The sequence below is a fragment of the Glycine soja genome, chromosome 2 (genome assembly GCF_004193775.1).
Source record: "Glycine soja cultivar W05 chromosome 2, ASM419377v2, whole genome shotgun sequence".
NCBI lineage: Eukaryota > Viridiplantae > Streptophyta > Magnoliopsida > Fabales > Fabaceae > Glycine > Glycine soja.
In genome coordinates, this window is record NC_041003.1 from 48,804,250 (window position 1) to 48,820,093 (window position 15,844).

Consider the following 15,844-nt stretch of genomic DNA (forward strand, 5'->3'; position numbering starts at 1 on the left):
TCAATTGGAATATTTAATGGCAGCTATATGGAATTTAGTGATTCGGTTCTAGTTGGGGCATATAATACAACAAGACACTTCAATATTAGTAGTCCGTTAATTTAAATTAAAATTAAAAATGTTCACTTGCTCTCCTTATTAGAATAAAATTTGTGCAAGGAAACATATATTATTAAATAAACCTATGCATGAGCTCTCAGTTGAGAGAAGCTATATGAGTTATGACTCTCAGCTACAACATACATGTATCCCCCATTCCTCTCTGTGGTTTGACTAGTAGTTGAAAGAAGCTGTGATACTAGCTTGTAATCACCAGTCCTCAACTGCAATTTGAATGCACCATGCAGGAGTCCCTCCTGAGATCTTGCTCTAGGAAAGCAGACTCACCAAACAGATCATCACCTGGGGAACTATCTATCCATGATCTTGCTCTTGCCCTTGCCCCATCCCTGTTCCAATCTAGTTCTCATCATGTCACCAATGAAGCCAAGACTTCTATGCACCTCATAGCCAACTTGGCCTTCAAGAAAGGAAAGTTTATCCATCGCTCTCGCTCTGCACCATCTTTATTATTCACTGACATGGGATTAGATTTTCAAGAACCATCTGAACCACACAAGTCATCAACTTCAATAGTGAGGCTATCTTTTCTTGGTGTTTTCTTGTATGTGGCAATTGGGGTGACAGTGTACATGACTAGTGGGAGTTTCAGGGGCACTACCACTTTCAGGCCTGTAGATGCTGTGTACTTTACAATGGTAACTCTCTGCACTATTGGATATGGAGATATTGTTCCTGACTCCACGTTTACCAAGATCTTTACATGTGGTTTCATTTTGGTGGGTTTTGGATTTCTTGGTTTTCTGCTCAATGGATTGGTTGCATACATTTGTGATACACAAGAGGCATTCTTGTTGAGCATGATGGATGAGAATAGATATAAGAAAATTCTCAGGACTTATATGGTTGATGAAGAGAAAGGAAGAATGAGAATAAGAACCAAAGTTTGTCTGGCTTTGGCTGTTGTGATTGGCTGCATTGCTATAGGAACAGTCACAGTGCACTTAGTTGAGGACCTGAATTGGGATGACAGTATTTATCTCTCCATTACTTCGGTTACAACGGTTGGTTATGGGGATTTTTCTCTCAGAACAGTAACCGGAAGATGCTTTGCAATTATATGGCTTTTGGTAAGCACACTGGCAGTTGCCAGGGCCTTTATATACCTTACTGAATATAGTATTCACAAGAGAAATCGTAAGATGGCACAATGGGTTCTTCAGAAGAAGATAACCTTATCAGATTTAGCAGCTGCAGACCTTGATAATGATGGATCAATCAGGTATGCCTGAATGTTTGTAGTCTCATATAATATCTTTCCTTGTTGTTTTGTCGCTTGTATAATAAATGGATTAAAGCAGAATCAGTGCATTGGTTACAAAGAGAGTTATAAGAAGTCAAGGCCTAATTAAAAGCAAGAGTAAACAGAATATTACTAGAAGTTCGTGGCTAAAGCCTGTTTTAGTCACTTTGAAAATAAGAAATTGTAGGATAAATTAGCAAAGGGGAATCCCTGAGTATATCAGGTTCCTAGAACATTTCCTAGTTGTTTTAGCTTCACAAATCACAGTTAAAGAAGCAAGATGGGGACAGAAATCAAAAGACCATCATCATCTCAGACCAACCTTAAATCAAGAAATTATCATGTTTTGAAGAGGATAAATAATATATTTCACTCTTGTCCCAATGCTCTACTGTAAATTTGTAACTTCTTAATTAAAAGTCCTTGCACATCTCTCTTATGGCCATATGATTTCAGTTCAGTATAGAATACTGACTACTGAGTTATATTACTTTCATTCATTTTTTGTAACCATTTTTTAGTTTTGTTGGTGCAGCAAGTCTGACTTTGTCATATACAAGCTTAAGCAAATGGGGAAGATTACTGAGATAGACATTCTGCAAATAAGCAAACAATTTGATTCCTTGGAACATGGCATGTATGGCAAGATTACTCTTGCTGACCTCATGGATACTGTCTAATAAATCCAAACATATCTTCTAAAAGGGCAGAGCAGTAGTACACGAGACTGCCACTATTGTAGAGTGTCTCATGTTTGCAATCTTATCCCATGAATAGAGTGACTATTTCTTCTACTAAAACTAGAGACTATCATTCAGGCCACAAAGATAACCTTAGTGTTATCTCATCCTTTATTCTTTTTTTTGGGTCAAACGTTATAAGTGTATTGCACATCATTACCAAGCATTTGCCCATACGCATGAAATACGGATATTCAGTGAACAGAACTATAGAAGCATTGGCCTTTACTTGCACCAATACTTGTGAAAATTGAAAAGCATAAGGTCACGGGTGCCCATTATTATTTGTACTTCTTAGTGCTAGTTCTATTTGTTTCTTGATGTGATGTCATACTAATGTAAAAATAATACACAATATGGATTTTTGTGGTACTCTATTTTGAAAATCAGCAGCTAAAATAATAGCTATAATACTGAAACAAATTGTTTAGTCAGTCACTGATTAATAAATGAGTTAAACTGTAAACACTTATCATGGCTACTGTTAACAAAATTTACACGAGTCCAGAAACAGAAAATTTTCATCCGCAGTGGCAGAAGCTCCTGATATCATATAACGTGTGCATCATGGATTGTGTAAACTCAAACACATGATGGGGATTTATGGTATTGCATGAAACAAATATATTAAATACGTGAATCATGGAAGCCATATTTAAAACTAAAAAAAAAAAAAAAAAAAACCCACACCTTTTAGCCTGCCTGATACAAAGTAGATGCATGATTTAATATCTAATTTCTTATGAGTCATGACAACAATAAGAACTTTAGGCGGTAACCTGCAGGGTAATTGACGCAACAGTACCTTACACACAAAGGACATCTCATGCAATCCTCCAAAAAAACTTCACTACTACGTACATTTATGAGACAGAATAAGGTAAAAAAAAAAAACTTTGGAATGCAAGTTGAAGACAGGGACAAAGACAAGCAACTTCACTTGGCTATCCTTATTCCTTGGTCAAATTTCTCAATCTGTTGCTCCTCCATCACCAAACAGATGATTGTGGGTTGGAAAGAATAGTGGTACATCAACACCTCTTTTCATTTTAATAAACTAATAATAAGCATCTCAAATGTGTCTTTCCTGTTTCCACATTAAGTGATTAAGGGATACAAGAAAATTGTGGCATAGTTTTTTTTTTTTTTACAAATGATGTTAGTTCTCACCTGGAAGCAGAAGATGAGTTGAGCAAAACAAAATTGATTAGATCCTCAATTTTGCCTCCTTGGTACTTCTAATTCTGTAAATTTGGAAATTTGAAAGTGTTGCATTATTTTTCTTTATTATTTTCTCTTAATATGAATATATTCATAACAATAATTCAAAATCACTAGAGAGCACCTACTCTAAATTGATTTTTATAGCTAAATCTTCAAAGGAGGCAATAAGAATTATGCTTTAATAGATCGAAGGGCTATACCTCTGTCTAATGCCATGGATGCTCTCAAGGAGTTCAATTGTTTGTTGCAACCTAGAATTCTTTGGTCTCTCTTCATTATCCAGTACCAAGGTTGAGACATTCAAAACAGTAACTAGTTCGGCTTCAATTTCACTGAGTTTTTTATCTATATGTTCCATGAAATCCTCATAAGAGGATATTTCTGACAAGTTTCTGGCTATATTGTCTTCATTTGAAGTGCTGATACTAAGGGATTCCAGAAGATTCTGAGTCTCCTTATCATCCAGTGGACTTCCTTCACTTTCGATAGAAAGTTGCACATCCTGAATATCACTAAATTCCATCGTATCAGGATCTGAGTCATCCTTAGTGACATCATTTTGAACTTCCTCCTTTGGAGAAATAATTCGAACTGGACTTGAAGCATCTTCTGTTGAGTCTTCAATGTTCACAGTAACATTTCCAATTAGCTGACTTTCTTTCAAAGATATTGCCTGAACCCACCATACGTTTCTTTCATTATACAGTTACTAAAATATGAACATTTTGAGTAAAAGCAACAGTAGCATACAGAGTGTGGGATACACATAGATGCAAAACAAACAAATCTTTTAAAATACATGAGACATTCAACACTAACAGTCTAGGTTGACAGGCATAGTTATGCCATCAGTCAGTGGAATATACCGAAATACAGATTTAAGGGAGAAATTGAGACAATCATTGCAGGTAGTCATTATTTATTTTTGAATCTCTAACATAAAGGTTATATACGGTTAAGTGGCCTACGTATTAACAGTATACTTTTAGAACTACAAGTTACATTGGTCTAAGAAGCTTGATTACCAAATGAGGATATATGAAATCCTAGTACATAATTTAACTTCTTATATGAGTTTTGCAGCAAATCCCAATTGTCTAATGTAAGCAGTGTATGCTTTTATGTATTTTGAACTAGTTAATAAATGCCATTGTACAAACTATTTAAGTCCATACAAACATTATATTGGAGTTTGACTATGAGACTCTCCATTTTCAGACTAAGCAGAACCAAGGAAAATTGATGCCTTTCAAATAATTTGTGACAGGTAAATTCAAAAGCAGTTTGGTTTTTTGCAATGTTGAAGTTAATGCCACCACATCCATCAATTGATTTCCCAGAGACTGATATTTAAACAATTTCGCGTGGTGCATACTATATATAACAGGATAGCAACAAATAAGGCTGAGGACATACACTGAATTGAAGGAAGGAACCCACTTTTCATCATCACTTTCTACAAAAGATGTTGATTGCAATTCTTTGACAGCAAATCTTTCTATTGAGATACAACCAATTCCAAAACAATTTTATACAAGAAAGGAAGAGTTTATATAGAAATAACTTATACAAACCAAATGAGAATCAGGAATCCTCCTCAAATGAGCATAGAGAACAAATTGATATATGCAGAGAGAAGAAAGCAATAGCTTGAGAGGGATACACAGTTCCTTCTGAAGGTGAGCATGCCTCTACTAGCAAATAAATCACGACTTATTCACAAACACTTAAAATAAATCCCTTCCTCAAACATATTTGCCATACATTACATTAAGAATCTAACAGAGCTGTTCTCCCTAAATGTATTAATATTGCCATAATTACAATAGAAATTAAAACTGAACAACAAGATACTATTATAGTACTGATGAATTCAATAATGAATATACACTTTACCTCACTTAGCTTGGTGGAAAGCTCATCGAGCAATTCAATGCGTCTTTTAGACTTGTCTAAAGCCTGCAACACTTTCTTCCTCTGAAAAAGCATTTCCCTTGCATAATTTTCCTGCCCCTTTTGAATGCTTATAGCTGCTTGTTTTTTAAGCTTCTCTGCAGCCTCTGACAGTCGCAGAAGCCTCAATCTAGCATTAGTTGCTGTTAACCATCACATACAATTATTTCACTATAAGCCTCAATCCTCAATCTTTACCTAACAAACCCTTTAGACAGCAGTCCAATTTCAATTCTTTTGGTGAGAATTGTAGTGGAAAAGTAAAAAAATTAAAACTTTAATCATATTCATGAGACTGGCTGTAATGGGTGTTGTCTAGGAAACATTGGTTGATTCAGATAGAGAAAGTAACTCAGAATGAAATAAGCATGAGCAAGAAGAATAAGAGAGATGGGTAAGAAGGGTACCCTTGGTTCTGGTGGCATCAGCTTCTGCATGAAGTTGATCAAGTTGAGAACGAAGTTGGTCTGTGTTGATGGTTGAAACTGAAGACGAAGAAGAAGCGCAGCAGCAGGTGGATCTCCACCTAGGAACAGCCATCATAGGCATAGCTGTCACTCTGACACAGTTCAATATCATCTCTTTCTCTTCTATGCTCCACAACGTTAGACTTAGACTGTTAGACACAACGCACAGACAACGCGCACAATTTCTGTTTCTCTTACATTGGCTAAGAATTTAGATACGAGGTTAATCTTTTTTTTTTTTTAGAGGAGGTTAATAAACCTTAACATTTCTCTTATTAACTTATTATTGTTAGGGTCGAGACTGACTATTAATGAATTAATAAATAAATAAGTTTTTATTAAAAAAGTAATTGAATGTAATAAAAATCATAATAAGAATATGGTAAAATAAGTTTTTTTTCTGATTTATTATATAGATTTAATTTATTCTTTTAATTTTTTAAATTTATTTAGTCATTTAATTTTTAAAATTAATTTATTTTGATTTTTTAATTATTTTTTTTCAATTTGTTCTTTTAATTTTTTAAACTAATTCATTCCAATGAAAAATATATATTTTGTAACGATTTAAAATAATTTTATAGTAATTTTAAACTATCACAAAATATGATTTTTTATAATTTAGACTGAAAAATCAAATTAAATTAATTTAAAAATTAGATAATTAAATTAAATTTAAAAAAATTATATGACAAAATTAAATGTAAAAAATAAATTAAAAAACTAAAAAATTAATTCAACCAAAAAAATATGTCAATACTATTTTAAACAAAATACTTCCTTTTTTTTTCTTATCACAGATCTTATTAATCATTGTCCGTAAAAAAAATTAAAAATATAACATTAAGTGTTATAAATGCACTTTTAATGAGAGTTTTAATTAAAAATTCTGTTTACATATTTCTCAATCACTTCCCTTGGGTAACGATTGTATGGAGAATCTTTTGTTATGAACTAAATAACTTTTTTAAGATTTAAATTGTTAAAAATAGGATTCATGGAAATTTTATATAATATTTGTTGCTATTATCTAAATTTTTTGTGAATAATATGTTTATAATCAACTATCAGAAGAAAGTTAATAACTATATAATAAATTATTACAAAGTTTTTATTTTCATTTATTCATATTTTGAACTCATAGTCTATGTTTATAGTGACACGTTAAGCGCATTTACTAAAAGAGCTTAATCACACATTACATGTAGGGTAACAACACTACACCAATACTTACATAACTAACTACACATGATATCTTTCGGAGAATCTTTGAATCAGTGTCATTATCAATATTTAACTAATTTTATCGCTAATGATAAGTTCAAAAATACTATAAATACCTTGGGTCACCCTATGCAAAGTAAGTTATCACCTGATCTCTCCTCTCTTGATTCTAACCCACGTTAACTTGAGTGTTAGAATAATTATAGGTGACATTCAAAACACCACAAACTCACAGAAAACCAACATATTCCTACGAGGTTGTAAGGCTTGTGATTACTTTCCCTTAAGCAAAGCAATTTCATCATTTCCTCGGGACATATCGCACCACCCCTTAATCCGCAACAAATGAAAGTCCTTTTACAATCATATATAGGATAGAATTATATATCCCTGTGGATATATGAGTGCCTAACTTCATGACAAGCTATGTACATCCTTTATTCATAATGACTAGCTCTAGAAGAGAGAAAAAAATGAACTTGTTAGAAGAAAGGAGAAGGGTGGTTGCCATCAAGGAAGACACGATGACATAAATTAAAGGTCAAGCTTTAAATACAATTCACATATGATTTTATGAAAATTTCACACGAGAGACTTTGTATTTAGAAGTAGAGGTGACCACAAATTCAAACCAATCTAATAATTTAGTAAACTCAATCAATTCAAACCAAAAAAATTTGATTGGTTTAGACCATTGGTTTAAATTGGATTGAAGATGCAAATTTGATTATTTTGGGTAGGATCTCAAATTTTGATTTTGATAATCCAATCTATTTCGTATTTAATCCACCCAATTACTTATCATATTTTATTATTATTATTATATATATATATATATATATATATATATATATATATATTAAAACTTTTAGAGTTCGGGCCTTTTGGCCTAGCTAGTCCAATTTTTTTTACCCTAAATTCAAGATAAAATAACATTAAAATAATCAAATAAAATATAATAATCAAACCACAATCTTAAAGAAGAAGAAAAAAAAAACTAGGTAACTTAATTATGTAATTTTTTAATTACAAACGTAAGAGTGGTATTACCCTTTGCGAAGCTCAAATTTTTTCAAAGTTAACCATTTTATATTCAAAAAAAAAAAACTTCCCTTTTTAAAGAAATAAAAATCATACAAGATTCTAAACTAGAATTATACATCCTTTTTCTTAAATAAATAGATAAACTTTCTTCTTTATTCTTTTCACATGCAAAAACAAAATCATAATTATTTTACACATTTGGTTAAGAGTAACTATTCTTTTAAAACGTCCATCATAGGATATTATCACTTTACTTGTGTATTTAGCTCATAAATCCAAACTTCAATTCTGAAGACATTTTTTTTTTCTTTTAAAAGGGGCTTCATCAATGTTATTTCTAAATTAAATAAATTTTGGTGATAAGTCTCATTTGTTATTATCCCATTTTAAAGTTTTATTCGCCTCCATCATGCTCCTGATTACGATAAATAACATTTTAAAAAAAACACCTAATACCTTCTTGTTGACATGAATTTTTTACATTTTTCATTGAAAACTTAGATTATAAATCTAGATACAGAGAAGAGAATCACATCCTCGATCTGAATTTTTTTGCTTTTAGCATTGAAATTAACATATATTGTACGGGGGGATGAATGTCACAAGTCGGGTTGAAGTTACCAAGTCTAATCCAACATAAAAGCACTCAAATATGTTAACAATTTCATGCTCCTCGTAAAGAGTTTTCCATTCTCAAAGAAAGAAGGATAATGATGAACCCAGGAAATCTTGCTTGCCATCCATTTCTTTTGATTTTTTTGGTCAACACAACATATATATTAAAGAAAATTAACTTTGATATAATGTAAGATTATTTAATAAATAATCATAACAAAACAAAAAACTCACTTTAATTAAAATTTTAATTTTTTTAACATAAGTGAATAGAATATAATTTATTGATAATTTAAAATTATATGTTTTAAACAATTTAATCTAGTATTCTTATTTGAGCTTAATTAACTCATGTAGTTAAACTAAAAATTTCAGCTTGTAATAAAATCATGTGGTTCGTGGTCAGGCGAAGTCAAGGGACAGGCAATGCAATGATGCTACGACCTCTAAATCCTCTAAATTTTAGTTTTTTTTTTCTTTATCTCTAATATATATGAATACTTTATATTGACTTTGTACCAAAAATACTTAATAAATACTTGACTAATAAAAATATATTTATTGATTATTCATAAAATTCCGACTCTTCTTATTAATGATATAATTATAAATTACTATATATTATGATATCATCATACTCTAGAGACTATGCTATCACGTAAATAAAATTCTCGCTAACTATTTTATGCTTTAAAATACTTCATCATTTATGTTTTTGTTCAATTAATATAAAAATCTATAAAACTCGATCAACGAGAAATGAAATCAACCGCTAAATATAAATATTTGAAACTCCCGCGTCAAATATTCTTAAAAGAATTATATTGGACACCACGAAAATATGCAACATCATGAACTATGTTTTTTCATTTTTGTCATAATAAACCTTATGTAATATGACTCTCATACGTTGATTAGCCAAAATATAAAAATTATATCAGGCGTGACACGTTCTAATATACTAGTAACATATAAAATAAATAAATAAATAAATACATGAATCCTAATTCTCTGAAACAATGAAAACAATAATTAAAAGACGTTGATCCTCGTTTTATCAACGTTCCTTTCAGCTTGGTTTGGTGGGGTCATTTAGGATGTGTTGAATGGGCGGTGCTGTGATTGTTGGGTTTGCATCCACCAAACAGAAGAAAAGTCTTTTTCTTCTCAGAATTAACTGTGATGGAAATTGGGAATTGAGAAGGAGCAGACATATTATTCAACAGTTTGTCTACAAAAGGGAACCTTTTCAATTAAAAATAGCTCTCAACTCTCATGTTTGTAACAAACAGCTTTAGCTTTAGGTTGAGGGTCTGTTCATCAGTGAACATCCCAGGATTCAATCGAGGTTTTTGTTTTCAGCGTTACTATACATGTGAAAGAATGGATGTCAGAAAGTTGAATTATATTCAACGATTGAATTTGACTTATTTACCTGTAAAAAGCTAAAACTTTGTTATGTTAATTATTTTTTTTTTCGATTATATTTTGCTACTGTCACTTGTTAACAATTTAAGAAGTAAGTATTTTGGTTTGTTTTGTAAAAATATTCGCTTTTAAAATGAGTCTATTATATTTTAATCAGATTAATTAACTTATATTCAAATATATATATATATATACATATTACAATCAAAATCTAATCAAATAATCTATTTTTTTAGTTTAAGTTATATGTTATTGTAAAATATTTTTACACAAATATACAATAGGAATTTACCCAATCACCACATATATTAATTAAAAGAATGGTGTGGTAAAATTAACGCTAACAATAAATATATATATATATATATATATATATATATATATATATATATATATATAAATTAAATTATTTATTTTCTTAAAAAACTTAAGCAAATAAAGAAATAGTGAGTCCTTTTGACATCATAGTAGTTACACTGCCTCCTTTACAAAGACAAGACAGAATAAGAATTGCACCAATATAGGCTTGATGATTATTTTTTTTAGAAGAATATAGGCTTGATAATAAACTTTACAGTCTATATCTTATATATATGGTGGCAGATTAATTGTCAATATATATATTATTATCTCAAAAATTGCTATTTTAGAGTCTCCTAGTCCTAGTCTACACCGACGACATGGGGAAAAAACAGTCTTTAATTTCTAATGTGAATTGAAAAAGAAAATAAAAGAAGGATAAGTAGCCATGCATCTACAAAAGATATCAGACCAAAATTAAATTAAAGGCGTTTTCTACTTTTTATCATATAACCTAGAAATTATTCGATGCTAGATTTCTTTTCCATCGTAAATTCCGGTTAGGAGACACTTGAAGGGGGGCAATATATATCATGGAAGAGTGTGAATGAATAACAAAATATAAAGACCTAAATAACATATTAAGGATCTAATTAATTCGACAAATGGTAGGCTTTGATTCGTCTTATGAGACGCCTGAAGTTAATTAATAATTCATTAATTAGCAGATTGATCTCCTCTTTACCTCTATTCTTTAGATTGAATTTTTTGACTTGTACATCTAATTAATTTAAATAGGATCGAAACTTTATGGAGCTAAAGTCTTAAAGTTCATACATAAACAACTAATGCTTACACACAGATTGATATGCTTCATATATACATATATATATATAGTTATCTTGCACATACGTAAACATAAATTTGTTTGGATCTGCAGACTTATTCTCTTGCTAATAGTTAATTAAAAACAGTGTATGCAACTATACGAGACAAGTGAGAAGTTTATCATTAATACAGAAGAGTGGGGGAATGGGGTTGGAGTACGTTGAATACATCACATTTTGACCATCAAATTTTCCTCTTTTGATTTGACGTGAATGTGATAGTGTGATGAGCATATGATAAGGCATAAGGGAGGGAAAGGGAACCAGATGCGTGCCACAAACTTCGGGCAGCAAGAAAGGGAAAAAGGGAATGTGACGTGAAAACCCACTCAGCAACACATATTTAGCCATATATAGTCATAGACATAGGCGTGATGAGGAACAGCATAGAAGTTTTTTATTTTTCCTTCTATCTTGTTATAGAAAGAATACAAATCCGCACTATTAAATCTATGCTATTTATACATTATTTTTAACTATAATTTTAATATTATTATATCTAAATGAATTACTGTATTTAATTAATATATATTTTTATTATTATTATAATATTGACGTACAATATTCATTAATTTTGCTGATGATTAATTTTGGTAAAGGAACATGAGTGATAAATATTACTCCACTCGTTTTAGTTAATGTATATACAACTATATATTGATTTTTCTTACTTTTTAAATACCGAAGAATATTTGCGTTGGAGCTGAACAATCAACAATAGCAGCGAACGAATCTCTCGTACGTGCCACTCTCCGGTCAAATGCCGATGCCCAGTCGCATGACACGTGTGAGAATTAACCTCCAAAATGCGTATAGTCGGAATTCTTGACTAACTCCACTCCCTTGTTAACAACGTGACTACGACCCCCCATGTCACTTCCCATCTCTCTCAAAATATATCTTATTTAACAATGATACTAATCATAATAATGTATATGAATACATATTTATATTCATTTGTTTATGTAATAGTACATATTAATTATTTGTATTTAGAAATGTAATAATACTAAAAGGTATTGTGCCTTGTCAACATACTAATGCAACGACCCGGATAATCAATCATACTATCATATAAGATCCTACCAAACCAAACCACATACGTGGAGCTCAAATGAACACAAAATGTAAATCTGAGGTTGAGGTTTTAAATTAATTTTTCTTCTCAAAGCATTACAAAGCAAGCTAAAACCTTCAATAAATATATACATAGCATTGTTGCCTTAACATCCATTATCTTTTATTATATAAAAAGATAAACATCTCAGCATGCAAGCATTATTCAACTTGTTATTTTTCTTTCTCTTTTGATTAGATTCAAAACGATCAAAAAAATTAATAGAGTGCTTTAATTAATTAAGAAGTCGCTATCAACTATATAGGTAATAAATCTTTCAACCAACCTGACTAATAATTCTCGAATCGATTGCCTTTTGAGGATTGAAATATTTGCCTCATGTCAATTATTTTATATACTTTTTTTTACACCCTTTAAAATATGTCAAATTGCATAATATATGGACAGACAAAATAAAAATAAATAGAGCGACTTACTATTTTTAAGATTTGAACTCCAAACCTTAAAGTCATGAGACGACAACTTTAATGTTCTCATAAGACAAAATATATATATATATATATATATATATATATAAAGAATTCTTTTTCAACACTAATTACAGTGTGTGTTAAACAAGTGGTGTAAAATATGATTAGATGTTGTTTGAGAATATACGGTGTATTACTATTAAATCAAGAAATCACGCCACAAGCACAAGCAGGTATATATAAACAATTGTTCCTTTATTTATTTTTTTTAAAAAAAAAATTGATTTGCTTTAGAAAAAAAATGAACCACACACTGACTTTAGAAAGATTAAGATAGAGAAACACTCCCCAATTAGCTCCAAACACTAAAGTGAGAGGGTGCAAAAGTAGAAAGGAATAAAAGCAAGAAGAAAAACAAAGTCCTAAACCAAAAAGCTCACTTTCCCATAACAAGCAACCACATCGAATTTAAGTCTTAGCTGAAATATCATTCTCAAAGCTACCTTTTGTTTTTTGATCTGGCCCTTCCTCCTCCAATAACCTTCTGCTTCTCCAATTCTCTTCAATTTCTCTCTTCCATGGCGAATGAGAAGGACCGTTTTTATGATCCCTTTCATTACAACAACCACCATGATCAGCAACTCAACCACTCATCATCAAGCTTTCCATTATTCTTTAGGGACAACAACAACAATTCTGCACCAATTAGCTCACAAAACTTTCAAGGGTTTGATGATCATAATAATAACTCTTCTTCTGATCATCATCACACCACTTTCACTGACTGCTTACATGGTTCCATGGATTACAACACCCTCTCTAGAGTCTTTGACATGTCTTGTTCATCTTCTGAAGTGATCTCCTCCATTGATGAAAACCCCAAGAAGCCTAGTGCAGGAGGAGACTCTGTGGGGGTCAGGGGGAACCAATCAACACCTAATTCATCTGTCTCTTCGTCATCCAATGAAGCTGAAGCAATTATAGAAGAAGACTCAACCAAGAGCCAGAAAGATAAGCAGCCAAAAGCGTGTGAAGCTGATGGAGATGAAAAGCCTAAGAAAGAGTATGTTTAATTAAAATTCTTCTTCTTTTGCCCCCTCTTTCTTTGTGATTTCTGATAGATCAATGGAGGGTAAGAAGATTTTTCCTCTCACAGACTTTCTCTTTTTCTTCCTTTAACAATTCATGAATAGGATCTGATTATCTTATCAATTAACAACTGTTCTTTTCTAGAGGGTATGTAGAATTTTGAATTTTCTTCTTTGAATTACTATTTAGTAGTATTTACTAATGCAATTATAGTATGCCCATATATCATTTCGTGTCTTTCCAGTTGTTTATGACTTTCAGTGCCTTTTATGAAATGAATCTGGTCAATCTGTCTCTATTCGATCACTTATACTATATACAGTGTGTGTAGGTTTTGTGTGTATGACTAAAATGGTGTAGTGTGGAACAATGAAAGGCACTTAACCCTAAAATAATTGTTATTGGTTTGGTGAGTTTTATCTGCCATATTCTTGCGGTGAATTTGACTGATGTTTTGGAGCGTTTCAGGAACAAACCCAAAAAGAAAGAGAAAAAGCCAAGGGAGCCTCGTTTTGCCTTCTTGACTAAAAGTGAGATCGATCATCTTGAAGATGGATACAGATGGAGAAAATATGGACAGAAAGCGGTCAAAAATAGTCCATACCCAAGGTTAATTATTTTTTCCAATTTTGGTATTTCTTAGCTAGTTACGTGAACATTATTAACCTTTCAAGGCAAAAATGATGAAGGTTTGTATTTGTATTAGCCGAAAAAAATGATTAAGGGTTGTGGAATGTTGGGGTGTGCCAAAATCATCATATATTGACACACAAAGTCTTCTATTTATTTATTTATTTGTTTGTCATATCGATGTAATGATTCATATTCTTTCTTGTCATACTAAGGTTGTGTAACGGCTTATTTCTAAGTACTTATTAATAAAGCTTGTTTTTGTTATCAACTCTCTAATGATGAAATTTGAGACATATCACATAATAAAAAACTAACAATGATCATAATATTGCACGCATAGATACTCAACAATAGCAAGAAATTATTAGTTCATGAAATGATATAATTTATCATCAATTCACATTTCACGTATGAATGTAATTAACATGACTCTTTATTTATAATGCAGGAGCTATTATAGATGCACGAGTCAGAAGTGCGGTGTAAAGAAAAGGGTGGAGAGGTCATTCCAGGACCCAACAATTGTGATCACAACATACGAAGGGCAACACAACCATCACTGTCCAGCAACTCTGAGGGGCAGTGCTGCAAGCATGTTGTCATCACCTTCCTTTTTTGGTTCCTCTTATATGGCGTCAAGCTTACCCCAAGATTTTCTTGCTCAGTTGGTTCCAAGTTATAGCCAAATTAATGATCACCAAAGTCCAATGTTTCACCAAAACCTTTCCCATAATCTCCATCCACAGCCTCAACAGCAGCACCAGTTCCAACTCTCTCATGACCATGGTTTGTTGCAAGACCTACTACCATCATTCCCTGGCAAACACGAGCCATGAACTCACTAAAAACCTAGTGCATGTTTTGATTTATTTATTTTAGGAAAAATAATGGTTTTATATTTCATCACTACTAGAAAAATTAAAATTAGTAACGGAATAATCTATGTAGGTTTTTTAAAAAATCCGTTACTAAAATTTGGTGATCTGATCTCAAATTAATTAGTGAAGGAAAATTAATTTTCTATCACTAATTTTGATCACCAATTTATTGATTTTTAGAAGTATTTCTAGGAGTTTTTAAAAGAAAAAACAATTGCTTTTTCAAGATAAACCAGAATCAAACATGCACTTAACCCATTTCTATTAGCGTATGGTGGAGCTTGCAGTGTATTGCACACTGTCTATATATAAGTATGTGTAGTAATTAAGTAGTAGTAGATTCCCTCTTGGTTAATTACCTCCTCTCTTTAAGTCACATGTATGTACCTAGATTTGTATGGAAATGAAAAACATTGATTATTCTTAAATGAGTATTTAGAATTACTTCAGA

The 15,844-nt window shown here is 31.4% G+C and overlaps 3 protein-coding genes across 4 annotated transcripts; 2 read left to right on the top strand and 1 right to left on the bottom strand.

Moving 5' to 3' along the window:
- On the bottom strand, positions 1 to 5,921 carry LOC114401790. Of its 2 annotated transcripts, XM_028364385.1 has the most exons (5): positions 5,688 to 5,921; positions 5,224 to 5,423; positions 3,528 to 4,000; positions 3,274 to 3,347; positions 1 to 1,395 (listed from the first exon to the last, which is right to left on the bottom strand). In XM_028364385.1, exons 1-4 carry the CDS (start codon positions 5,857 to 5,859, stop codon positions 3,311 to 3,313), a joined length of 882 nt encoding a protein of 293 aa, XP_028220186.1. In that variant the 5' UTR covers positions 5,860 to 5,921; the 3' UTR covers positions 1 to 1,395; positions 3,274 to 3,310. The 2 variants fall into 2 exon arrangements, with proteins under 2 accessions (XP_028220186.1, XP_028220180.1); XM_028364379.1 differs by lacking the exon at positions 1 to 1,395 and having other exon boundaries at positions 2,795 to 3,347.
- Positions 306 to 2,526, top strand: LOC114401784 (two-pore potassium channel 3-like). The gene is made up of 2 exons (XM_028364377.1): positions 306 to 1,342; positions 1,899 to 2,526. Exons 1-2 carry the CDS (start codon positions 342 to 344, stop codon positions 2,041 to 2,043), a joined length of 1,146 nt encoding a protein of 381 aa, XP_028220178.1. The 5' UTR covers positions 306 to 341; the 3' UTR covers positions 2,044 to 2,526.
- A 7,144-nt stretch (positions 5,922 to 13,065) lies between the features above and the next one.
- LOC114401805 (WRKY transcription factor 71-like) lies at positions 13,066 to 15,844 on the top strand. The gene is made up of 3 exons (XM_028364391.1): positions 13,066 to 13,856; positions 14,351 to 14,491; positions 14,964 to 15,844. Exons 1-3 carry the CDS (start codon positions 13,372 to 13,374, stop codon positions 15,349 to 15,351), a joined length of 1,014 nt encoding a protein of 337 aa, XP_028220192.1. The 5' UTR covers positions 13,066 to 13,371; the 3' UTR covers positions 15,352 to 15,844.

Bases quoted from the DNA above. Each gene is read 5' to 3' on its own strand.
- LOC114401805 (XM_028364391.1), top strand. From the start codon at position 13,372: ATGGCGAATGAGAAGGACCGTTTTTATGATCCCTTTCATTACAACAAC. The intron at 13,857-14,350 runs GTATGTTTAATT...GGAGCGTTTCAG, and splicing joins GATGAAAAGCCTAAGAAAGA to GAACAAACCCAAAAAGAAAG. The intron at 14,492-14,963 runs GTTAATTATTTT...TTTATAATGCAG, and splicing joins AAAAATAGTCCATACCCAAG to GAGCTATTATAGATGCACGA.
- LOC114401790 (XM_028364385.1), bottom strand. From the start codon at position 5,859: ATGATATTGAACTGTGTCAGAGTGACAGCTATGCCTATGATGGCTGTT. The intron at 5,424-5,687 runs GTACCCTTCTTA...GATGGTTAACAG, and splicing joins TGATGCCACCAGAACCAAGG to CAACTAATGCTAGATTGAGG. The intron at 4,001-5,223 runs GTAAAGTGTATA...TGGTGGGTTCAG, and splicing joins TTTCCACCAAGCTAAGTGAG to GCAATATCTTTGAAAGAAAG.
- LOC114401784 (XM_028364377.1), top strand. From the start codon at position 342: ATGCAGGAGTCCCTCCTGAGATCTTGCTCTAGGAAAGCAGACTCACCA. The intron at 1,343-1,898 runs GTATGCCTGAAT...TTGTTGGTGCAG, and splicing joins GATAATGATGGATCAATCAG to CAAGTCTGACTTTGTCATAT.